This window comes from Salminus brasiliensis, chromosome 20, assembly GCF_030463535.1.
Source record: "Salminus brasiliensis chromosome 20, fSalBra1.hap2, whole genome shotgun sequence".
Lineage (NCBI taxonomy): Eukaryota > Metazoa > Chordata > Actinopteri > Characiformes > Bryconidae > Salminus > Salminus brasiliensis.
In genome coordinates this window covers 3,776,751-3,802,072 of record NC_132897.1, presented here as the reverse complement: position 1 = coordinate 3,802,072, position 25,322 = coordinate 3,776,751, and the positions used below count along the sequence as shown (strand labels likewise).

The window sequence follows — 25,322 nt, the reverse complement described above, 5'->3', positions numbered from 1 at the left end:
TCATATTTACATCACAAGTGTTTGAAATGTGAGGCGTTACGACATAAGTGGTGACATAAGGAAGCATCCGATTGGCCGATTTGACTACTTGGTGATTTTATTAGAAGCCATAAAGGTGCGCTGCCTAGGCTTTCTTTCACTGTAGGTAGACTGTAGCCCGTCACTTACTGCTGATTTCATCAGCCTCTCTTTACCATGTTCATCAGTGGAAAGGGGCCACCATAGGTCGAATGGACCCTGGTGCGAAATAAATGACCAGTATCAATTAAATGGGGGGTGCAATTAGGTCATTAGCAATAGAAGAAGTTGATCATTATGCTACTAGCCACAGTATCAGCCCCACATGCAGTACCGAGTGCTAGTTAAGCCCCTGCGCCGGACCGGTCTCAGCAGCGAAACCCACGTGGCAGTGTGAGTGGAGCAGGTATGAGGGCAGCTATGACTAATAAACCTCGAGCTGGAGTGATATCATAGCAGGGTTCCTGCGTCTGTGTTGTTTTTCTCCACACAGCCGAGCGCAAGCCTCCTCTCTTCAACATGAATGCTATGAGTGCCTTATATCACATTGCTCAGAACGACTCCCCCACACTGCAGTCCAATGAGTGGTGAGTGCACACAAACACACAAAGGCTCACGTGTTTACTTGTTTACTATATCTGTGCATAACATGTGGACAAAAGTATTGGGACACCTGCACCTGTGCTAGATTTTGGGTGTGCGGATTCGATTGCATTCAGCAGTAAGAGCATCAGTGAGGTCAGGATTTTAGATGATCACCACCCTACCTCATCCTCAACTCCCGAAACGTTGTCCCAAAAAGGACTGGTTGGCGGACCACCATCATTCCAGAGAACTCAGTTCTTCGGCTGCTTTACAGCTCAATGCTGGGGGCTCTTATACCCCTCTAACCCGTTTCTATAAGTCCAAACTGGATCCATCTGTTCCTCTGCAGACTCTGTTATCAGCCTACTTTCACCCTGTGAGTTCTTTAATGCTCAGGACCCAACAGGACTGACCACCACAGAGCAGACTGTAGTATTATTTGGGTGGTGGGTCGTCATTCTCAGCACTGCAGTGACACTGACTGACCTGGTGGTGGTGGTGAGTGTGTGTGTTAGTAGTGTGTGTTGCACTGCTGGTGGTACGAGTGGATCAGATACAGCAGTGCTGCTGGAGTGCTTAAACACTGTGTCTGTCTGTCCACTCACTGTCCACTCTCTATTAGACACTCCTTCTGCCTAGCTGGTCCAGCTTGTAGACGAAGGTAAGGTCAGAGACAGAGGCTCTCTCTGATCTGCTGCTGCACAGGTTGTTGGTGTTGGTCATCCTCTAGTCCTTCATCAGTGCCCACAAGATGGTTGGTGGACTGTTCTCAGTCCAGGAGCACTGCTGTGTCTGATCCACTCGCCACGAGCATGTCAGTCAATGTCACTGCAGTGCTGAGAATGACGACCCACCACCCCAAAAATACTACAGTCTGCTATGTGGTGGTCAGTCCTGTGGGGTCTTGTGCTTTGAAGAATAAACAGGATGAAAAGAGGGGGATAACAGAGTCTGCAGAGGAACAGATAGATATGGTCTGGACTTATAGACCTACACAGTGAAGATCCCTGAAGAAGTAAGGAGATGGTGTTAATGTTATGGCTGATTGGTTTATATATATATTATGTGTGTGTGTGTGTGTGTGTGTGTGTGTTTTGTGCTCTCATGAAGGTCGGATGCGTTCCGGAGCTTCGTAGACTACTGCCTACTAAAGATACCTCAGGATAGACCCTCCTCAGCAGAACTACTGCGGGTGAGCACACATACACGTACACACACACTCTCACACACACACACACATACACACATATACTTACACACCTCACCTTACTGTAATTTTTAAAGAAAATTTAAAATACTGAATACACACACATACCTAAATGTGGCATGAGCATATGTGCATACACACACACACACACGCAGTGTGGTAGATGAGCAGACTTCCTCCTCTCCATATCAGTCACTGCTTCCTGCTCTGACAGTGTGTTCCTTACTCATCTGGTTCTGCTGACTCATGCATGTACACACACACACACACACATGCAGTCAACCCACAGAATATTTAGCGAGGCCTCTGTTATTCACTCATTCCCTTCCTGTGCCAGTTAGAACTGTGGGGGTCAGTGTGTGTGTGTGTGTGTGTGTGTGTGTGTGTGTGTGTGTGTGTGTGTGTGTGTGTGCGTGTGTGTGTGTGTTTGGGTGCATACACATCTGACATAATCCCTTTGCTGCTACATCACCCAAATGATAGCTGTAGGAGGACATCTCTGCCGCTGCTGCACTACACTCTATATCTCAGTGTGTTTGGGTGGGAGGCTTACGACTGCACTGCCACGGCCAAAAATTGCCCCCCTCCCCCCTTGACCTTACAAAACTGACAAGCTTCTCCTGCGGCAATTTCTGAGTGTGTTTGACTGTGATTAAGGAAAAGGGACATTAGAGCATTGGTATTTAAATTTTTAAGGCAGAATTATGTAGCAATTCTACCTTAAAACTGCAGCTTCAGACTCCTGCTGATGGTCCTCCACTGACTGGAACAGGGGGAGAACGGCATCTCCGTCATTCCCACTCTGGGCTGGAACGCTGCTGCTGCTGCTGCTGCACTATGGAGCTCTGGTGGTGGAGCTGCAGGAGGAGAACCTCTCTCCAGAACTGCTGCTGTGTAACGCTGCGTAACCCATAGAGTCATATTAATGTAAAATCCTGTAGTATTACTCTACCGCCTCTACAGCCCACATGCTGCTCTACCTTCAGATGCTGCTTGTCCAGAAATGCACGTGTACAACTGCCCATGAAGGGAGCGCTCAAAGCATGATTTGTATTTACAGCACTGATGAGCTCATAGAGCAGAGTGCAGAAAAGTCCTGATAACTGCAGAGCTCCAGACCTGCTGCTGTTGGAGCTGCAAAGGGGGACCGGCTCCATAATAATGCCTAGGGGTTTAGAATGGGACGGCATAAAAGATGGCCCGTAGATGTCCAAATACTTTTGTCCATTTAGTGTACGTAGTTGTCTCCGTGTATTTTAATAATGATAAAATGATATTAATGATATTTTTCCATAAATATATATATATATATATATATATATATATATATATATATATATATATATATATATAGTTATTATTATTAATCTATTATTATTATTATTATTATTATTATTATTAATAATAAAGGTTGCTTAAAGCAGCATTATGTGAGATTTGGTATTCTTTGCTTGTGGGCTCCCCCTACAGTTGGGAAGTGTATTGCACTTGTACACCACTGTCATCAATTCAAATCACATTTTGAGTGCCCCCTCATGGACAGTTGTACACGTGCATTTCTGGACAAGCAGCATCTGAAGGTAGAGCAGCATGTGGGCTGAGGCGGTAGAGTAATACTACAGCATTTTACACTAATATGACTCTATGGGTTCTGCAGCCTTACACAGCAGTTCTGGAGAGAGGTTCTCCTCCTGCAGCTCCACCACCAGAGCTCCATAGTGCAGTAGCAGCAGCAGTGTTCCAGCCCAGAGTGGGAATGACGAAGATGCCGTTCTCCCCCTGTTCCAGTCAGTGGAGGAGCATCAGCAGGAGTCTGGAGCTGCTGTTTTAGGGTCTAGTTGTGATTTGCTCTGTACTAATTCGTGTACGCTTGCTTCCGTTACTTTTTAGCTGCATTAGCCTTTTAGCTTCAGTGCAACAGTAAAGAAGGAACCTGCGTCTGGAACGAGGGGCACGGTTTCGTATATTTGATTAATTATAAGCCAAAAAGTCTGCCTGCTTTGATTCCCTCCCAGTCTGGAATTGTTTTAATCTCTTTGTGGTTGTTAAGTGTGCGCGTGTGTATTCGTGCATGCACACAAACACACTTTCTTCACACTGATCTTTTTGTTTGCTGCTACACAGGTAATCCTATTGAGTGCTAAGAGATTTATGTGCTTGTGAGTCACGCTCTTGGGTGGGTGCTACAACCCCCCTCTATATACCTGCCTATAAGGGGGCAAAGACGGAGTAAATAATGCCGGAATTGATTAAATTAAGTGTAATTCTTATGTCTGCATTAATACAATTAATAATGACATCAGCACAATTCCTGTTTACTTCGTTTTGACAATATTCATATTAATGTAATATATATTTTTAACTTGTTCATATAATTAAAAAGCAAACTTTGCTTATTAATTTCATTAGGAGTGTGATTTGTATCTAAACTTGCCTTCAAAACATAACATTTACTTTGCGAATGTACATACATGCACCAAGTCAGCTTATTTTAGCCAAATCCAGCCGCCGAGGTTGAAGTTTTACGCCAGACAGCTAGTAAAACAAGCCAAAATACAAAAACAAAGCTCATTTACATATTTCAGCCTTAAAGGCACAGTAACAAGAACAGCCTTTTTCATTGTAAAGGATGAAGAAAGGTTGGAAAATAGTCATGTGGGCCCCTAATGTTGTCCCCAGTTTATTTAAATGAGGGGTTTCTAATATACCGTTCACTCCCCAGTGCATAGAGTCTGTACACAGAAGCGAAAAAAAATGACGTGTGATGTCACAACAACCAAGAAATTGACTCAAATCCACCTAATCAGCTTATTTTAGCCCCGCCCACACATTCATATTAAAGATATAAGGAGTGTTTCAGGCCGGACTGCTTGTAAAACAAGCCGAAAATATGGTGGCGCCAATCAGACAGAGTTGATTTACATATATCAGTCTTTATAACACATCAGCGACAACAGCCTCACATTCTAAAGGATGAAAAGAGGTTGGAAAATAGTCATCCAGGCCCCTAATATTGTCCTAAATTATTTTCTTTTTTTTAATTATTATTATTATTATTATTATTATTATTCCACCTATTGGGTTTAATTTAGCTCAGCCTGGTCATTCATGTTTAATTCATAAGGAGGGTTTTCTGGCTGGACTTGGGTTTGTAAAACGGGCCAAACAAATAGTACAGCCAATCAGAAGGGAGGACTTTTGCATATATCAGTCTTAAAGGCACAGGGAGGTTGGAAAGTTGTCATATGGGCCCTTTAATGTGGAACTGATTCACTTGATTCAGTTAGATTCACTGCATTACTATTTCCAAGTGCCGAGAGGGTCTTATCTGCCCCCCAGACTAGCAGACAGGAGGTGATGGGCGAGACAGCAAGGCTATAGATATAGAGTGTGTGTGTATGTGTGTGTATGTGTGTGTATGTGTGTGTGTGTGTGTCTCTCTCTCTCCCTCTCTCATTTTACTAAAGCCCCCTTCCTCTGGCCCTCCAAGCTCCTTAGGAGAAAAACCAGGTCACTAATCTGAGTTTAGCATGTCGGGCCGCTCCCACAATTTTGCATTCCCGACCGCTTTCCTCCCTTCAAACATGCGTGCAGCTCCCGAGTCGCCCTCCAACCTCTGCCCCGCGAGGAAGTCCCAGGTCAAAGGTCAGCTTCCGCGGATGCGAGGGAGGGCAAGCAAGCGTCTGTCTCCCTGAAGGATTTAGGAACGTGCTGGGATAGGGATTGGGATTGGGACTGTGTCATTTCCCCCTTTCTAGGTGGATAATCCTTTAGATTAGTTTTCTCTTCAGCGCTGGTCAGCCGCAGATGTCCATTTGGAACGCCTAATGCTTATCCAGGGTATCTGGAAGCAGACGGAGCTGTTAGCATTAGCCATTAGCTTAGATTTCTACAAATATATATTTTTTTCAAATGCTGATCCAGGTTGTCCCGAATTCCACAGTTCTGGATCTTAGCATCAGCTCAGAATATCCATATACACTAATCAGCCATAACATTAAAACCATCCGCCTAATACTGTGAAGAACCTAATGCTTATGCCTCATTTTTCCTGCTTTTAACAGACCACCTTCAAGAACTGGCTGCTCACTCGCTGCCTAATGTGTGGATCTCACCATACAGTGAGATAGTCAGTGTCTTTCACTTCATCTTCAGTGGTATTAATGTTATGGCTGATCAGTGTATTTGGAATTTGAGTAGCGACATTGGTGTAGAATGGGAAAATTGCCCAGATCTTGCCGTGGTCCTCTGCTTGCTCATTAGGCGTGCACTCCTGGATCTCTGTAGAGGTGTCGGTTGTGAACAGCGGTCTGAGAATAAAAATGAATATGGTTGCTGATGAAATCGCGTATGGCCTGGAGCTTTCCTCCACATGTTGAGTAGGTGTCTGAGCAGAGTGAGTAAGACCACGTAGGTTGGAAGATCATCAGGTTGCTCAAGATAATGTAGTCATTCTCACCCCCCCCCCCCCTTACCATTTATTTACTGTAGTTCAGTAAATAAATGAATACTGAATAAAAAAATACTGTTAGACTTGAGGGTCAGTATTCGTGACCTACGATTAGGCATGAGGTTCAGTACTCATGAGGCATGAGGTTCAGTACTCATGACATGATTACACATGAGGTTCAGAACTCATGACATAGGATTACACATGAGGTTCAGTACTCATGACATAGGATTACACATGAGGTTCAGTACTCATGACATAGGATTACACATGAGGTTCAGTACTCATGACATAGGATTACACATGAGGTTCAGTATTCATGACATAGGATTACACATGAGGTTCAGTACTCATGACATAGGATTACACATGAGGTTCAGTACTCATGACATAGGATTACACATGAGGTTCAGTACTCATGACATAGGATTACACATGAGGTTCAGTACTCATGACATAGGATTACACATGAGGTTCAGTACTCATGACATAGGATTACACATGAGGTTCAGTACTCATGAGACATGAGGTTCAGTACTCATAACATGATTACACATGAGGTTCCGTACTCATGACATAGGATTACACATGAGGTTCAGTACTCATGAGACATGAGGTTCAGTACTCATAACATGATTACACATGAGGTTCCGTACTCATGACATAGGATTACACATGAGGTTCAGTACTCATGAGACATGAGGTTCAGTACTCATAACATGATTACACATGAGGTTCAGTACTCATAACATGATTACACATGAGGTTCAGTACTCATGACATAGGATTACACATGAGGTTCAGTACTCATGACATAGGATTACACATGAGGTTCAGTATTCATGACATATGATTACACATGAGGTTCAGTATTCATGACGCTATTAGACATGAGGTTCAGTACTCATAACATGATTACACATGAGGTTCCGTACTCATGACATAGGATTACACATGAGGTTCAGTACTCATGAGACATGAGGTTCAGTACTCATAACATGATTACACATGAGGTTCAGTACTCATAACATGATTACACATGAGGTTCCGTACTCATGAGACATGAGGTTCAGTATTCATGACGCTATTAGACATGAGGTTCAGTATTCATGACGCTATTAGACAGGTTCAGTACTCATGACGTATGATTAGACATGAGGTTTAGTACTCATGACGTATGATTAGACATGTGGTTCAGTACTCATGAGACATGAGGTTCAGTATTCATGACGCTATTAGACATGAGGTTCAGTATTCATGACGCTATTAGACAGGTTCAGTACTCATGACGTATGATAAGACATGAGGTTCAGTATTCATGACATGGTACTGGACATGTGGTTCAGTACTCTTGACATATGATTAGACATGAGGTTCAGTACTCATGACACTTAGGCATGAGGTTCAGTACTCATGACACTTAGGCATGAGGTTCAGTACTCATGACATGGTACTGGACATGAGGTTCAGTACTCATGACACTTAGGCATGAGGTTCAGTACTCATGAGACATGAGGTTCAGTATTCATGACATATGATTACACATGAGGTTCAGTATTCATGACACTATTAGACATGAGGTTCAGTACTCATGACACTTAGGCATGAGGTTCAGTACTCATGAAACATGAGGTTCAGTATTCATGACGCTATTAGACTTGAGGTTTAGTACTCATGAGACATGAGGTTCAGTACTCAGGACACTATTAGACATGAGGTTCAGTACTCATGACACTATTAGACATGAGGTTCAGTACTCATGACACTATTAGACATGAGGTTCAGTACTCATGACACTATTAGACATGAGGTTCAGTACTCATGAGACATGTGGTTCAGTACTCAGGACACATTATTAGACGTGGTTCAGTACTCATGACATACGATTACACATGAGGTTCAGTATTCATGACACTGTTAGACATGAGGTTCAGTACACATGACATAAAGTTTGGTGTCTTAGTGATTAGATGGCTGGGTTATTGATCACAGGGTTGTGGGTTCGATACCCAAGTTCACTGAGTTGCCGCTGTTGGGCCCCTGAGCCGGGCCCCTGAGCCGGGCCCCTAACCCTCTGTGCTCTAGAGGCTCACATCCTTCACTGCTGTAGGGGCTGGGCTTTCTTCTCGACAGACCTACAAGAGTAGCAGGTCCCAAGCATCACACCGGCCTCCTTCCTAAACATGGGTGAATAAGCCTAAGCTTCTAAAACCCAGTTAACCAAATGCTTTTTTCTCCAAAACTCCATATGCTCACCCAGGGTCATGTTACACTCCGGTGCCCTCTAGTGAGCGTCAGACAGACAGAAAATGACGTAATTCAGGCCGTGTTCAGAGTAATCCACTGTGGATTTTGTTCCGGATTCATCACGCCTGAATCGAGAGTGCTGTGATGACGAGGCGTATCACTTTAAATCATGAAATCATTCAGCATAACTCACCCAAATGTTGCCGTTAGCCACTGCATCCAATTTCAGATTCCAGGTGGGTTGTTTACGTGACCCAGAAATGAAGACGCTAATAACCATTCAGGAATTTGTCCAATCCGACCATGAGCTTCGTGCACGAGTCTCTAGAACTCGAGCTTGAGACATCTTGTCCCCGTTGTGTCTTTCCAGTACTTTTAGGATAAGGATTGGCTCTAAAGGCTGGGTCGGTCGGGCCGCGGTGGTGCCCCGGGTACCCCGTCGTCAGCCTCTCATCCAGAAGCATTGTTAGGGCACCTCTAGAACTCAAGCTTGAAACATCTTGTCTTCGTTGTGTCTTTCCATTACTTCTGGGATAAGGATTGGGTCGGTCGGGCCGTGGTGCGGCCGTGGGGCTGGGCTGGAGAACGCAGCTGGGGGAACGGCTGCCTCTTGTCCAGAAGCGTTGTTAGGGCACCTCTAGAACTCAAGCTTGAGACATCTTCTCCTTGCTGTGTCTTTCCATTACTTTGAGCCTCAAAAGGCTCAAAGTACAGTGGTCTTCAGCCCTGCTCTTGGAATTTACCCTAAAAATAAATACTTTGAGTAGTACTTTGAACAATGCCATGGAATCCTTTGTTCCATAAGGAACCATATTTGAAATCGAGATCTGAGAGAAGGTTCTTTACTAATTTGAAGGTTCTTCAGACTCTCACATCACTGTTAGAAAAGAATGAAAAGTGGCATCACTGAAAATAACCGTTAGAGGCGACCCTGTTCCAGCTCCAGAGTAGCAGACCTGATCCAGCTCATCGGTGTGTTCTGAAACCGCAGATTAGGTGTAATGGATCAGGTTTGGTTGAAAAGCAGCTCACTCTGAAGGTGTTTATTTGTCCACCATGGTGCAACGCTTCTTCTTTCTCAGCTTCATCTTCTTCATCGTGTTCGTCTCCTCTCTCCTCCTCCTCCTCCTCCTCCTCCTCTTTCCTCTCCTCTTTCTTCTCATTGTTCATTATTGCTGCTGCTTCTTCCTCTCCTGCTCATCTCCTTCCACAGTCTTCTTCCTTCTCTTCTTTTGCTTCTTCCTCATCATGTTCTTTATCTTCTCCTGCTTCTCCCTCCTGTTCCTATTCTACCTTCTTCATTTTTCTTCTTCATCTTTGTTGTCTTCTCTTGCTCGTCCTTCTTCTTCTGCTCCTCCTGCTTTCTTCTTGTTGTTCTCCTTCAACATTCTTCATTCTTCTTTTTTTCTCCTCCTGCTTCTTCTTATTAGTTTTCTTCTCCTTTTGCACATTCTTCTTCTTCTAATTTTCTTCTTCTTATTATTATTATTATTAGTATTATTTGTCTTCCTCTACTTCTTTCTTCTTCATTCTTCTTTTTCTTCTTCTGCTTTTTTTCTACATTCTTTCTTCATCGTCATCTTCCTTTAACATTCTTCTTTTGCTTGTTCCTCTTCATTTTCATCATCTTCTTCTTCTACTTCATTCTTCTTTTTCGTCTGCTTCTTTCGTCTTCTACCTTTTTCTTCTACATTCTTTCTTCATCATCGTCATCTTCTTCCTTATACGTTCTCCTTTTCTACTTTTACTAATTCCTCATCATTTTCTTTATCTTTCTTGTCTTCTACTCCTCCTGCTTGTGCTTCTTCTTTTGCTTCTTCTTCTACTTCACATTCTCATCCAGCTTCTTTCTTCTTGTTCTCCTTCTACAGTCTTCATTCTTCTTCTCTTGCTTGTTTTTCTTATTATTATTATTATTATTATTATTGTTGTTATTTGTCTTCCTCTTCTTCTTTCTTCTTCCTCATTCTTCTTTTTCTTCTTCTTTCTTCTTCATCTTCTTCTCGTCCTGCTTCTTTCTTCTCGTTCTCCTTCTACAGTCTTCATTTTTCTTTCTTCTTTTTCTTCTTCTGCCTCTTTAATCTTCTTCCTTTCTCTTCAACATTCTTTTTTCTTCTTCTTCCTCTTACGTTCTTTTTTCTCTACTTTTGCTTCTTCCTCATTTTCATCTTCTTCTCCTTCTTCCTTCTTGTTCCAATTCTACCTTCTTTATTCCTCTTCTTCATTCTTCTTCTACTTCTCCTGCTTGATCTCATTCGACCTTCTTCATTTTCATTTTCATCTTTGTCGTCTTCTTCTCCTGCTCGTTCTTCTTTATTTTTTCTTCTCCTGCTTCTTTCTTCTTCTTCCTTTTTCTTCTACATTCTTTCTTCGTCGTCTTCTTCTTCCTCTTACGTTCTTTTTCCTTCATTCTTCACTCTTTTTCTCCTCCTGCTTCTTCTTATTAGTTTTCTTCTTCTTTTGCTCATTCTATTCTATTCTATTATTTGTCTTCCTCTTCTTCCTTCTTCTTCCTCATTCTTCTTTTTCTTCTTTATCTCCTGCTTGTCATTCTTCTTATTCGTCGTCGTCGTCGTCTTCTTCAAAGGAACCACAGTATTACAGTGTCAAATAATAATCATGTTTAGTTATGTTATAATTATGGTCACCATATTCCAGAATCCACATTTCATATTATATCCAAATAATAGAAATACATTTTATTTTACTTTATTTTGATTGGCCCATCACCACCACCCCTCTTCAGAGAGTATCAGGACATGTTTATTTCTGTTTAATGGGATCTATTACAAAATAGTAGCTGCCCAAAACCTTGTATCTCTGTTTTTGACTTCACATTGTGTCAGAATTTCATGATGAACGGACCAATAGAAATGCTCCAAAATGACTATAATAAACTCTTCTCCTGTGAAGTTGCAAATTTGGAGATACAAGGTTTTTGCATGACAGCAACAACATAGAGGATGATTCAACACATGACTGTGAATAACTGTCTAACAGAGGTGTGTAATAGATACTGGGTCCTATAGGACGGTGGGACTCCAGTTAGAGACCACTGGTCTCTACTCACTGACCCTCTCGCTCTCCCCCATGTTTCTCCAGCATGATTTTGTTCGTCGTGAGCGCCCCCCGCAGGTCCTCGTGGACCTCATCCAGAGAACGAAGGACGCCGTCCGGGAGCTGGACAACCTGCAGTACCGAAAGATGAAGAAAATCCTCTACCAGGAGAAACACAACGGACCAATGGGAGAGTCACAAGAGGAGGAGGAGGTGGGTGCTGTAAGCTATGGGAACCAACACAGAAGCTGGCTACACCTTAACCCCTGAATGTAGAACTTTCTAGAGCAGTGTGGATGAGGAGGGGGGGCATTCAGGAACAGAGTGAATAGGGGGGACATTCTAGAACAGTTTGAATCAGGAGGACATTTTAAACCTGAATGGGAAAACATTCTAGACAGTTTGAAATGAAAGGCAAACTAGAACAGTGTAAACAGAAGTGACATTCTAGAACAGTATGAATCGAGATGACATTCTAGAATATTATGAATCGAGAGGACATTCTAGAACAGTGTGAATTAGGAGGACATTCTAGAACTGTGTGAATCAGGAGGGCATTCTAAACCTGAATGGGGAGAACATTCTAGAACAGTTTGAAATGGAAAGACATTCTAGAACAGTGTAAATTGGGAGGACATTCTAGAACAGTGTGAATCGGGAGGACATTCTAGAACAGTTTGAAATGGAAGGCAATCTAGAACAGTGTAAACAAAAGTGACATTCTAGAACAGTGTGAATCGAGAGGACATTTTAGAACAGTATGAATCGGGAAGACATTCTAGAACTGTGTGAATCAGGAGGGCATTCTAGAACCGTATGAATCGGGAAGACATTCTAGAACTGTGTGAATCAGGAGGGCATTCTAGAACCGTATGAATCGGGAAGACATTCTAGAACTGTGTGAATCAGGAGGACATTCTAAACCTGAATGGGGAGAACATTCTAGAACAGTTTGAAATGGAAAGACATTCTAGAACAGTGTGAATCGGGAGGACATTCTAGAACTGTGTGAATCGGGAAGACATTCTAAACCTGAATGGGGAGAACATTCTAGAACAGTTTGAAATGGAAAGACATTCTAGAACAGTGTGAATCGGGAAGACATTCTAAACCTGAATGGGAAGAACATTCTAGAACAATTTGAAATGGAAAGACATTCTAGAACAGTGTAAATTGGGAGGACATTCTAGAACAGTGTGAATCGGGAGGACATTCTAGAACTGTGTGAATTGGGAAGACATTCTAAACCTGAATGGGAAGAGCATTCTAGAACAATTTGAAATGGAAAGACATTCTAGAACAGTGTAAATTGGGAGGACATTCTAGAACAGTGTGAATCGGGAGGACATTTTAGAACAGTATGAATCGGGAAGACATTCTAGAACTGTGTGAATCAGGAGGGCATTCTAGAACCGTATGAATCGGGAAGACATTCTAGAACTGTGTGAATCAGGAGGGCATTCTAGAACCGTATGAATCGGGAAGACATTCTAGAACTGTGTGAATCAGGAGGACATTCTAAACCTGAATGGGGAGAACATTCTTGAACAGTTTGAAATGGAAAGACATTCTAGAACAGTGTGAATCGGGAGGACATTCTAGAACTGTGTGAATCGGGAAGACATTCTAGAACCGTTTGAATAGAAAAGACATTCTAAACCTGAATGGGGAGAACATTCTAGAACAGTTTGAAATGGAAAGACATTCTAGAACAGTGTGAACATTTCGTTCTGGAACAGTTTGAACAGGAGGGACGTTCTAGAACAGTGTGAATCGGGAGGACATTCTAGAACCGTTTGAATAGAAAAGACATTCTAAACCTGAATGGGGAGAACATTATGTAACAGAGTAAATGGGGTGACGTTCTGGAACAGTTTGAACAGGAGGGACGTTCTAGAACAGTGTGAATTGGGAGGACATTCTAGAACAGTGTGAATGAGGAGGACATTCTAGAATACTGAATCAGGAGGAATTTCTTTGAATAGGGAAGACTTTCTAAACTGAATGGAAGAACATGGAACAGTATCTGGAACAGTGTGAATCGGGGGTGACGTTCTAGAGCAGTTTAAATAAGAGCGATGTTCTAGAACACTGTAAAATGAGGACATTTTAAAACATACTGGGTGAGGAGGACTTTCTACAACAGTGTGAGTAGGAAAAACTAGAATGTCCATGGCGAACAGCTTAGGGGTCCCACAGGGCTCTGTGTTAGGGTTTGTGAAGTTGATGCTAAATGTTCTGAGCATGAAGAACTGAGGAGTGGTTCTACACCCAGGGCTTAATAGAGTGCTGTATCTTTAGTGGGATTGTAAAGAGTCTATAGACTGTTCTCCTCAATTCACACAGGTTCTTTAGGCTCCTCGGTTCCTTTTAAGCAATGACGTGTAGAATTTAAGCCTCAAAGATGCCGTGAAGTGAAATCCCGAGTCGGAGCCAGAAAGCTTAGCAAGTTGAATAAGATGCCAGTCTGTAGGAAATTCTGAACATTTTTACGAGGGCGGCTAATTTTAGAAGCTAAAAGTGAACAGTCAGGGTGAATTCTGCCGCGTTTGCATTTTTCACAACAAAAATAATCCGTTAAAGTGCGGAATCTTTGAGTACATGGGCAAAACAGCCTGCACTATATGTCCAAAAGTATGTAGACACCTGCTCACCCCACAAGTCAAGGGTTTTAATAAAGTGTTTGTCCCCCATGTTCTGCAGGAACAGCCCCTACTCTTCTGGGAAGGCTATGTGCTAGATGTTGGAACATTGTGGTGTGGCTTTGATGGTATTTAACCTCGTTAAAGCATTAGTGAGGTCAGATAATGATGTTTTGTGATTAGTTCTAGGATGCAGATCTTACTTCAGAGAACACAGTTCCATTGCATCCCATCTTATTGCTGGGAACACATATAGTAGATACTGAATCGTTGCAGACAGAATTTCTTTTGAAGTTTGAAGTTTTTTGCCATTACTGAATCATTTTTACAGTTATTAAAGTATTTATAGCAGTTACTGATTCATTTGTTGCAGTTACTGAATCATTTGTAGCAGTTACTGAATCATTTATAGTAGACACTGTAGATATTGAATCATTTATAGCCGTTAATGAATCATCTGCAGTTACTGAAAGATTCATAGTAGACACTTTAGTTAGGTTGTTTTGCAGTTACTGAATTATTTATTACAATAATTTAATAATTTATAGCAGTTACTGATTCATTTGTAGCAGTTATTGATTCATGTGTAGCAGTTACTGAATCATTCATAGTAGACACAGCCTTTGAATCATAGTATATACTGAATCATTTATAGCTGTTAATGAATGATCTGTAGCAGTTACTGAATCATGTATTGCAATTATTGAATAATTTAAAGTAGATACTGAATCATGTATAGCAGGTACTGAATCATTTTTAGCCGTTAATGAATAATCTGTAGCTGTTGTTGTCATAGTAGAGACTGAATCATTTTTGTTTTACTTTCACAGTTACTGAATCATTTTGCAATTACAATTACTGAATCATTTGTAGCTACAGAATCATTTGTAGTTACAATTATTGAATCATTTGTAGTTACTGAATCATTCGTAAATACTGAATCATTTGTAGCAGTTACTATTTCCCCACTGCGGGACTAATAAAGGACTATCTTATCTTATCTTATCTTAAAAGATTCATAATAGTCTTGTTAGTTTTGTTTTTGCAGTTATTGAATCATTTATTGAATAATTTGGAGTAGATACTGAATCATGTATAGCAGGTACTGAATTGTTTGTAGCAGTCACTGAATGATTCATAATAGACATTGAATCTTTTTTTTTTTTTGCTGTTACTGAATCATTTATTGCAGTTATAATTAATAGAAGATACTGAATGATTCATGCTTACAGTGGATACCGAACCATTTATAACAATTACTGAATGATTCATGGTGCTGGATCATGTTTAACAGTTACTGAATCATTTGCAGCAGCAGTCAAATACATTCATTTGTAATAGATACTAACTAATAGGTCTTAAAACTCACAGAAAGGTGAGCTAGCTGCATTAGACACATGTAAAGTAGCTGCACTAATAAAGAACGGTGTCTGGATACTTTTGGACATGCAGTGAATTTACAGTGTCAAATCATTTAGAAGATTTGATCGTGTGCATTTTACACACTCTTTCTCTCTCTCTCTGTCTCACACACACCCGTGGCATGCTTGAGCTAACAGATATCCAGGTGGGCTGGCTTTTGAAAAGCAGTGGTGAACTAATTAGGACCTAAAGGCCTGTAGTAATGAGGGGGTGGCGTGGGAATGGGGGTGGGAATGGGGGTCTGTAGCCCCGAACAAAAGATGGGGCGATTCAGGCTCTTCTGTTTCCTGAGAGTGAATTCAGGTCAGGATATTCTGAAATATGACGTCCATTTCTCTCCATTACGGTCAGATCAGCTCCTCCAGCAGCAGCAGCAGCAGCGGTCAGACAGGCCGGGACCGAGCCGCTGTGATCGGATTGTTCTGCAGATGTTTTTCAGTAAAATATGAAAGATGAAAGATGGCAGTTATCAATAAGTCTTATCTGTACGGGGCTGAGGCTGAAGTGCTGTACTCTCGTGATGCGACTCTCGTTAGTTACACTGCCTCACGTCTGAGCTGACGAGAGGAACATGATGGTGGATTAATGTAATGTAGGAAAACTGCCATATCATTAAAACCATCTGACTTCCTGTCTCTCTTATGGCGATTTGTCTTTCTCCCTCTGTCTTTCTGTCTCTCTCTCTCTCTTTCTCTGTCTTTCTCTTTGTCTCTCAACCCTAACTCTTTTTGTCTTTCTCTCTCTCTCACCCATGTTGCTTTATGTCTCTCTCTTTCTGTCTCTTTGTCTTTCTCTCTCTTGCCCATGGTGCTTTGTCTTACTCCCTCTGTCTTACTCCCTCTGTCTTTCTCTGATGTCTTTCTCTCAGTCACCCATGTTTCTTTATGTCTCTCTCTCTCACCCTTTCTCTCTCTCTCTCGTTGTCTCTCTCACCCCTGACTCTCTTGCCCCATCACTTTGTCTCCCTCTCTCTCTCTCTCTCTCTCTCTCTCTCTCTCTCTCTCTCTCTCTCTCTTTCTCTCTCTCTGTCTTTCTCTCTCTCTCGCTGTCTCTCTCACCCCTGACTCTCTTGCCCCATCACTTTGTCTCCCTCTCTCTCTGTGTGTGTGTGTGTATCTCTCTCTCTCTCTCTCTCTCTCTCTCTCTCTCTCTCTGTCTCTGTCACTCTCTCTTTCTCTCTCTTTCTCTCTCTGTCTCTGTCTCTCTCTCTCTCTCTCTCTCAGTTCAGTGGTGCTTTATTGGCCTGACTGTAATAAATAAATAATTAAATTAATAAATAAACAGATCTTTTTTAAATTTTTTTAAGTTCTTTACAGGATTATTATTATTATTAGTGATCAATGAAGACAAAACCAGAAAAATAAAGACAATCATAAAAAAATTAATGTAATAAATTATGTAATACCAATAATCAGTAATAGTTTGTGGTCTTTCTCACTGTCTCTCTCTCTCTCTCTCTCTCTCTCTGTAGGATGGGGATCAGGCTGGTTGTAAGGGGAACAGTCTGGGCAGTAATCACTCGGTGCCCAGTACGTCAGTCAGTACGGGCAGTCAGAGCAGCAGCATCAACAGCCTGCAGGAGTGCCCTGAAGACTCCTGCTCTGACATGGCCCTCATGCACCCGGAGTACGACAGCACACTCGAGTCTTCCACACACCATAAAAAGGTACGAGACACAGGACACCCCCCAAACACACAGAATGTCAGAAACACACATTTTTTACACAGCCAGGACCAGGACCTCTTAATCTTGCCCTACAACACCTTCCTCTGTGTGTTTGCTCACACACCAGCCAGAGCCCCCCTCCCCCGGATCGTGTGACTGGCGCTGGAAGAGTGTGTGACCCTAAATGTCCAGAGGTCCGGCGCGTCTCAGTGAATATGCAGGCAGACAGACGCGAGCGGACAGCTGCTGCGTCATAGAATTCACACTGCCGCTGTTGTCCTCTTGTCTATCTGACCAGGCCGTCATCCCTACACGGCCTTTGACTATTATGGTCTGTAATATTGCAGGATTGGTTACACTCAGACACCTTGGCTGTCCATTAGAGCTGTAGCTTGGCGAAATATCAGATTTACAGGTTTCTCCCTTACTCCTGTACTTGGACTGCTGTCCGAGCTTAACTGGTAGATGATTGACCACAGCTGGCAGTGTTAGTGGAGTCTATGACCGTGCCGCTGCAGCGAATTCAGTGTATCTCAATGTTTCTATTAACATCTTTGCGATAATACAGACATTTCCTGCATCTGTAGACTCCGCCCATTTGTGTTGCATCTCATTACCAGACCATACTCGACTCACATCTGGAGTTAAGAAGCTGTGAAGACGGGTCGAGATACTAGTCTTTGGATTTGTGGGTCCATCGTTTGCCTCTTATCTGTAATTGGTGGAATCGTGTGTACGCCTGACCAATTAACACTAGGGATACAATACTTAGCAACTAACTAGGTCTAAAGCCCGGGCTTATATACAGTCCTAATTACCAGTACTACAGGCGGCAATAATCAGAACTTGAGGGTGGTTGGTTGAAGTTATATGATCACTCATAGTGTGTTCCAGTGAATTCTGCGAAATAGAGACATCCGGAGAATTCGACCCTTCCTCTCTAGAGAGTCAAGAGACTCAAGACTTGACCACTGCAGCTCTCTTCTGGCTGGTCTCCCTCTGCGCACCATCAGACCCCTGCAACTTATCCAGAATGCAGCGGCACAGGTCGTTTTCAGCGTTTCGCCCTGTTCATGTAGCTCCTTCTTCTCCTCTGCTGCAGCGTTCTCTCTTCACTGTAGCTTCCTGTAGCTGCTGCCCAGGTCATCAGTTGGTGTGGCGCAACAGATAACACCACCACCTACCATTGCGTTACAACAACACCATGTGGGAGACCAGGGTTCGATTCCCGGTCTGGGTGACTATGCTGCGCTACACCAATAAGAGTCCTTGGGCAAGACTCCTAACACTACATTGGCCTGCCTCTGTAATACAAGTAACCTTGTAAGTCGCTCTGGATAAGAGCGTCTGCTAAATGCCATAAATGTAAATGTAAATGTAAACCCTGACCCTGGCCTACAAAGCCAAGACTGGACCAGCCAGCCCCTCCGTACTTGATGGCAATGGTCAATCAAAAGCCGATCCGCACCAAGAGCCCTTCCAGCTTCAAGTACGGCTCGGCTCGACCCGCCATCCCTCAAAATCCACGGAAGACGAGCGTCCAGACTTTTTTCTGTCCTGCACCGAAGTGGTGGAACGAGCTTCCCCTGGGTGTCCGAACAGCAGAGTCCAACGCTCACTGTCTTCAAACCCAGACTGAAGACCCTTCTCTTTTGAGAGTACTTGGGCGAATAGCAGAGTACTATGGTCTCCATACTGACTTGTGCTTAGTGGAGTCTAAGATTAGAGGATCTCTGAATTATTGGTCTATTCTAACTAGCTGAGGTTTTTCTTGGGTAAATAGTGAAGCACTTTTGTAAGTCGCTCTGGAGAAGAGCGTCTGCTAAATGCCTTAAATGTTAAATGTAAATGTAGAGTCTGGAACTGCAGAGCTGGGATCCCAACACTATGAGGATAACAACTTAACCCACGTCTCCTCCGATAACCTGCACAGCCACCCACCATTCGGAGGAAAGCACCATCTACTCACGGGTAATTGTGCTCTCTCCGACTCCGGACGCTGATGGCAAAGTGGGGGGCCCCCGGGGGCCGTAGTGCCACTCGAGGCCACTTTTACATTTTTCATTTTGAATTTATTTCTTAATTCATTCATTTATTTATTTATTCATTTATTTTGGGTCATATTTTTTTTTTTCCCCAATTTGATGGACGTGACCAACATTCATCATCTACAGTGGCATCTTCTAAGGGGTGGATATATTAGGCAGCTAGATGTTGGTGTTGAAAGCAGGAAAAATGGATGAGCATAACAATCTGAGACCATTTGACAAGGACCAAGACGACTGGGTCAGAACATCTGGGTCTTGTGGGGTGTCCATAGTATGTAGTGGTTGCTACAAGGAGGGACATCCGGGGAACCGACCACAGGGCCACTTCACACCTTACAGATCTGCTGCTAACAGCTAGTCTTGATCCCAGACAACCCCAGGACACCTTCAGAGGTCTTGTGGAGTCCATGCCTCGAATGTTCAGATCTATATTAGGCGGGTGGTTTTAATGTTCTGGCTGGTCAGTGTGTTAAGCAAAGGTCATTATGTTCTAGGAGATGTTCTGGAGAGAGGTGTGTGTGAGCATCCAGGCCAAGTGTGTGTGTGTGTGTGTGTGAGCAGAGTGAGGAGGTCATTTTTGAGATTCTCAGGAAAGTGACTGTTGACCCGGGGGGTCGAGGCTGGAGTTGATATTAATACGATGGAGCAGAGTTGTGGCTGTCCACATCGCCGCCCCCCACTGTGCGGGTCCTCCTCCTGTAGACGCTGCGGCAGGCAGCGGGACTACAGGCAGTCGGACGCTTATAAGGGCAGATCTGTGTCACACTCAGATTAATGAGGCTATTTTAAGGCAGTGATTCTGTTCGCATTGAACAAAACATGGGAGAGAAGTCGCTGGTGTGAGCGTTTTCAGGGGGATTTCCACGGATTAGAAATGCTGTGTCCAAATGTTTGTGGACACCCCTTCTAATAAATGCACATGGCAGCTTGTCTAGTCGCTGTAGAGAAGTACCGCCAACAAAATAGGACTATCTCTGAACCTATTGGCGCCATGCTGACTAATGCCAGGCGTGGGCTATAGAGGGGTATAAAGCCCCCCAGCATTGAGCTGTGGAGCAGTGGGAGAACTGTGATGGGGAGTTGGTTGGGGACGAGGTGGGGTAGCACTCATTACATGGCTGTATAATACTTACAGGATGGTGTGTAGTGCTGGTCTGAGTGTATCAGGCCCAACCCTGTTATGGGTGCACGTGTATGGTAGGTGTTTCCAATAAAATGGCCAGTGAGTATTGATAAAGGGCAGGTACACAAACACACACACACTACTGACAGTGTTCCCGATGCTTTAGATACTGAACAGAAAGCTAATTGTGTGTGTGTGTGTGTGTGTGTGTGTGTGTGGTCGTGTTTGTAGGACCATCAGTATATCCGAGATGAACATAGAGACCCCCGCTCTGACCTTCGACCTTCTTCGTCGGACAGAGCTCAGGCCCGGAACTATAAGAACCGCGAACGCTTCGCCACCATCAAATCCGCCTCACTGGTGAGTTTTAACATTACGTCATCCTCACTTCCCTTTGTCTCCAGTTCTTCCCTTCCTCTCTCGCGCTCTCTCACAAGCTCTCACTCTCTCCTCTCTAGCGCTCTCTCTCTTCTGTCTCTCTCTCTCTCTCTCTCTACCTCTATCTCTACGTCTCTCTCTCTCTACCTCTACCTCTACGTCTCTCTCTCTACCTCTACCTCTACGTCTCGCTCGCTCGCTCTCTCTCTCTCTTTCTCTCTCTTTCCTCTCTCGCTCTCTCTCTCTCTCTCCTCTGTCTCCTTTCTTCAGTACATTTACTCCTTTTTCTGTGTCCTTAATTCACCTCTACTATAATCCTCTTCTGTCACTCCTTCACCTCTCTCTCTCTCTCTCTCTCTCTCTCTCTTTCTCTCTCTCTCTACCTCTATCTCTACGTCTCTCTCTCTACCTCTACCTCTACGTCTCTCTCGGTCTCTCTCTCTCTGTCTCTCTCTCTCTCTACCTTTATGTCTCTCTCTCTCTCTCTCTACCTCTACGTCTCTCTCTCTCTCTCTTGTACTGTCAAAGCATTGCAATCACAAATGAATAAAACAAAATTAATCAAATTTTTGATCTATATAAACAGTATAAATATATAATAATATATTTATACACACATATATACACACCCACATACAAAAATGTGTGTGTGTGTGTATATATATATATGCATATACATTTAAAACACACTCTCTATCTCTCTCTCTCTTCATCTCCCCCTCTACCCTCTACATCTCTCTCTCTCTCTCCCCCTCTACCCTCTACATCTCTCTCTCTACCTCTACATCTCTCTCTCTCTCTCCCCCTCTACCCTCTACATCTCTCTCTCTACCTCTACATCTCTCTCTCTCTCCCCCTCTACCCTTTGCATCTCTCTCTCTCTCTCTCTGTCTGCCAAAGCATTTAACACACAGTACATCAGTCTATTAAACGGTTTACCAATCAAACACACACACACAATAATTATATATGCAATATAGATCTCTCTCTCTCTCTCTCTCTCTCTCTCTCTCTCTCTCCCTCTCTGTCTCTTTGTCCCTCTCTTTTTTTTACTCCACCTTTCCAGTTCCCCTGTTTTTATGTTCTTGTCCTCCCTCTATAGTTTGTTTATTTATTTATTTATTTATTTATTGTCTTTTTCTTTTCCCTCGTCTTGTTCCTTCTCTCCTGGAAAAAAACAAGAAACACACACACACACACACACACACATATACACACACACACACACATTTATATATGCACGCTCACACTGGTGTCCGTTGTCAAGGCAACCCTATGTGGTCAGTAGGGCTGTATGGCTCTCCTCGTGCGAGTAGTTGTTGTTATTGTTGTTGTTATTGTTGTTGTTGTTGGTCAGTCGTCTTTCTGCCGTGAAGCCGCGTGTGTGCCGGAGTAAACAGCACAACAGCAGCAGTTCTGCTCAATCCTGATGAAAACAACACCAATAAAAAGCTCAGAGAGGATTTCCGTCCGCAGTGTCCCGGACGCTGCTGAGGGATTTCGGAGGATCTCAGGGAGGATTCTGTAAAAATTCCACTTCTGCTTCGACCCCTCACTTTCCCCCTGTCTTCTTCCCTCTGATTAAACATGGTTGTAATGTTGCTGTTTGGATCAATGGCAGGCACAATAGTCAATCCCTGAATCCTCGGCTTATGTGGTGATGTCACCTGTTTCAGCTGGATTTGGCCGAGGCTCGAGCGCCCTCTAGGGCCAGACAAGTGAAGCGCCAGCTGTCTGATAACACAGACTCATCTATCAATTTCATAAGATCACTCAGAAGTGCCGGTGCGCTCTTCCTCCGGGACAGTCCGCAATGCTGTCGCTGTCCTCCGGAACTGTGTGGACGTGTCCCCTTTCCTCACTTTCTGATTAGGATGTCCTGAATGAAGAGTCCCATTGTGTGTTTTTCTTTGTTTGAGTCTTTTTTCCTTTTCTTTTTTTTAACCTCACACCGGAGTGAAGTGGAGTGGAAGGGAGGGACTAGACCCGGCTATAGAGACGCTCTTTGTTTGTGCAAGAAGCAAGAGAGAGAGAGGGAGGGGGGTCTTGTTGGGGCGGACGAGCGATGAAGAGATGGATAATACACTGACTTACAGCTTGAAGGTCTTACTAGGAGGGTTTTTCGTGCTCTCCAGTATCCTGAACTAGAAACAGGCCTCTCAGCACACTGATCACGCTGTAGTAGTAGTGTAGTACTGATCGAGGACTGGTCTTATTATTTTATTTATTTATTATATTTGTCATTTTACACTTTATACCACTGTATAATGTCACACCATGTAGAACGCCACTCTTTCAGCCACAAGTGAGTTTATAAGGACGTCCGTCCACATATTAACTCTCACTGGAAATGTTTTTATTTAGTTTTTATTCCAAATTTTACAGAAAGACAAGCATTGGCATATCTTACAACACCACCTAGACACACCACAAACAAGAACAGCAGCAGAAATTGGAAATTTTTCTATAAATTATAAAAATTGACCAAAATCCAGATATAACTTTGTCCAATTTAACATTTTAGGTTTTCTTAAAATGTGGTAAAATTTTATTTATTTATTTTAATTTTAAAAAGTGTTTCACTAAAATCAAATTAAAATAACAAATTTTTATTTTAATTTTTAAATTTGGTTTAAATTAGAATTAAAATGTTAAAATGAATAATTTAACTTAAATTAGAATTAAAATCTAACTTTGCATTATAATTTTATTTAAAAAATGTAAATAGTATTGTATTTAATTTATTTAAGTTTAAATTCAAAGATCAGTGTTACATATTGTTCATCATTTCATTATAATAATAAAAATTCTAATTTTGTTGAACTCAAATTTAACTTCAGTTTAAATGTATTTAATTAGTGTAATAAGTCAAATTTGAATTAAAAATCTTTTTTTACTACAGGATTAAAATTTTATTTCATTTAAAATTCAGCTTCAATGCTCACAGTGTTGCACATGGTCAATCCTCTAGCCCGCTGTTCTGTTTTAGTATGAAAAAAATTATTAAACTATTCTAACTCTAACTTTAATTCGAATGTGTTAATTAGTGTTATTTGATTGTATTTGTTATTTAAATTTGAACACAAAGTAATAATTTTTTGTTTTTCAACAACTAAAATTAGAAATAAGAAACTTGAATTGGAATTGCTTTTAATTTATAAAAGACATTTCTGAAGCTCACAGTGTTTCACACTGGCAATCCTCCAGGCTCTTATTACTAATTATTAACTATTACTAATTATGTAACTATAATCTAAATGTGTTCAATTAGTGTAATAAATCTGACTTGAATTCAACATTAATTTTATTTTTGTTTCAATTTAATTTAAATTCAAATTTTATTCTGAATTTGAATATGAATTCATTATATATTGATTTCACAAACAGTGGTCCACTAACAGAATAACTTTTTTTTTTTTTTTTTTTTTTTTTTTTTTTACTTTTTTTTTTTAACTGATTCAGATTTTTAATTGAGGTTGGGCTGGGTTGTTCCCCCAGGCCTTTGTTTTGCTTTAATATGAATTCCGAATTCTTTGCCTAGATTTAATTTGAGAATTCAATCTAAAACTCTTTAGTTTCTTTTGTCTTTACTTGCAATGGAAGTCAGTGTAAACAGATTTTTATAATTTTGGAGCATTTCTGTCGATCCATTCTTCATGAATCATCAACATAATGTAAAGAACATCTGCCGAAATGCCAGTTTTAGGAATTTATACCAACTAGAGCTACGCTAACAGAATGAGCAGGTCACTCTGCGTCAGGCGTGTTAATGTGTCTGGACCGACTCCCAGTTGGGTCCAGAGTGTTGAGCTGAGGTGTCTGAGCGTTCCCCTTCACCTTCGCTCGGGGCCAGGCCCTGCGGAGGCGTAAGGAATAGCCCTTCACGTGCACGTGGGGGCCGGGCAGCGGGGGGCATCTGGGCAGAAAGTGATGGGATTGGTGTGTGTGTGTGTGTGGGGGTACAGTGGGGGTATTGATTCGGGGCGATTAGGACACGTCCGTGTTGAGCGCAGCGCTCATGTGACTGGCCTACTAAACGCTGATTAGCCTGGTCAGAAGAAGTGAGCAAGGGCCAAGCCTCTGAGAACCTCTTTCATACATGGCACACACCTGCCAGGGCGCACGAGCACACACACACACACACACACACACACACACACACACACACACACTCTCTCTCTCTCTCTCTCTCTCTCGCCCTCTGGTCTCTGTGTAAGCCCTAGAGCAGCGATGTAGCTCAGGTTTTAGTCTCCATGGTCTCGCGGCTGCTTTACTTTGCCAACATGTTTGGCCTCCGGGGCTCAGGTGGGAGTTACGAGAAGCTCAACGAACATTTCGACCTGGACGCACCTTTCTTCCAGGTTGGTGAGAGTTTGCGTGAAGGTGTTTGAGCTTTTAGAGGAATCCTACAGCTTCTTACGACCTTCTCTGTACTCTGTAAGAAGGAAATGTCTGTAAGAAAATATTTAATATATTTAA

At 42.5% G+C, this 25,322-nt stretch overlaps 1 protein-coding gene across 3 annotated transcripts in view; it reads left to right on the top strand.

Moving 5' to 3' along the window:
• The window catches only part of taok3a (TAO kinase 3a), a 107,046-nt gene that overhangs the window by 64,492 nt on the left and 17,232 nt on the right, over positions 1-25,322 (top strand). For all 3 annotated transcript variants that reach the window (XM_072664634.1, XM_072664632.1, XM_072664633.1), the window contains 5 exons: positions 512-605; positions 1,714-1,795; positions 11,610-11,777; positions 17,100-17,294; positions 20,697-20,825. In XM_072664634.1, the coding sequence (XP_072520735.1) occupies positions 512-605; positions 1,714-1,795; positions 11,610-11,777; positions 17,100-17,294; positions 20,697-20,825 (668 nt within the window). The remainder of the gene's footprint in view (positions 1-511; positions 606-1,713; positions 1,796-11,609; positions 11,778-17,099; positions 17,295-20,696; positions 20,826-25,322) is intronic.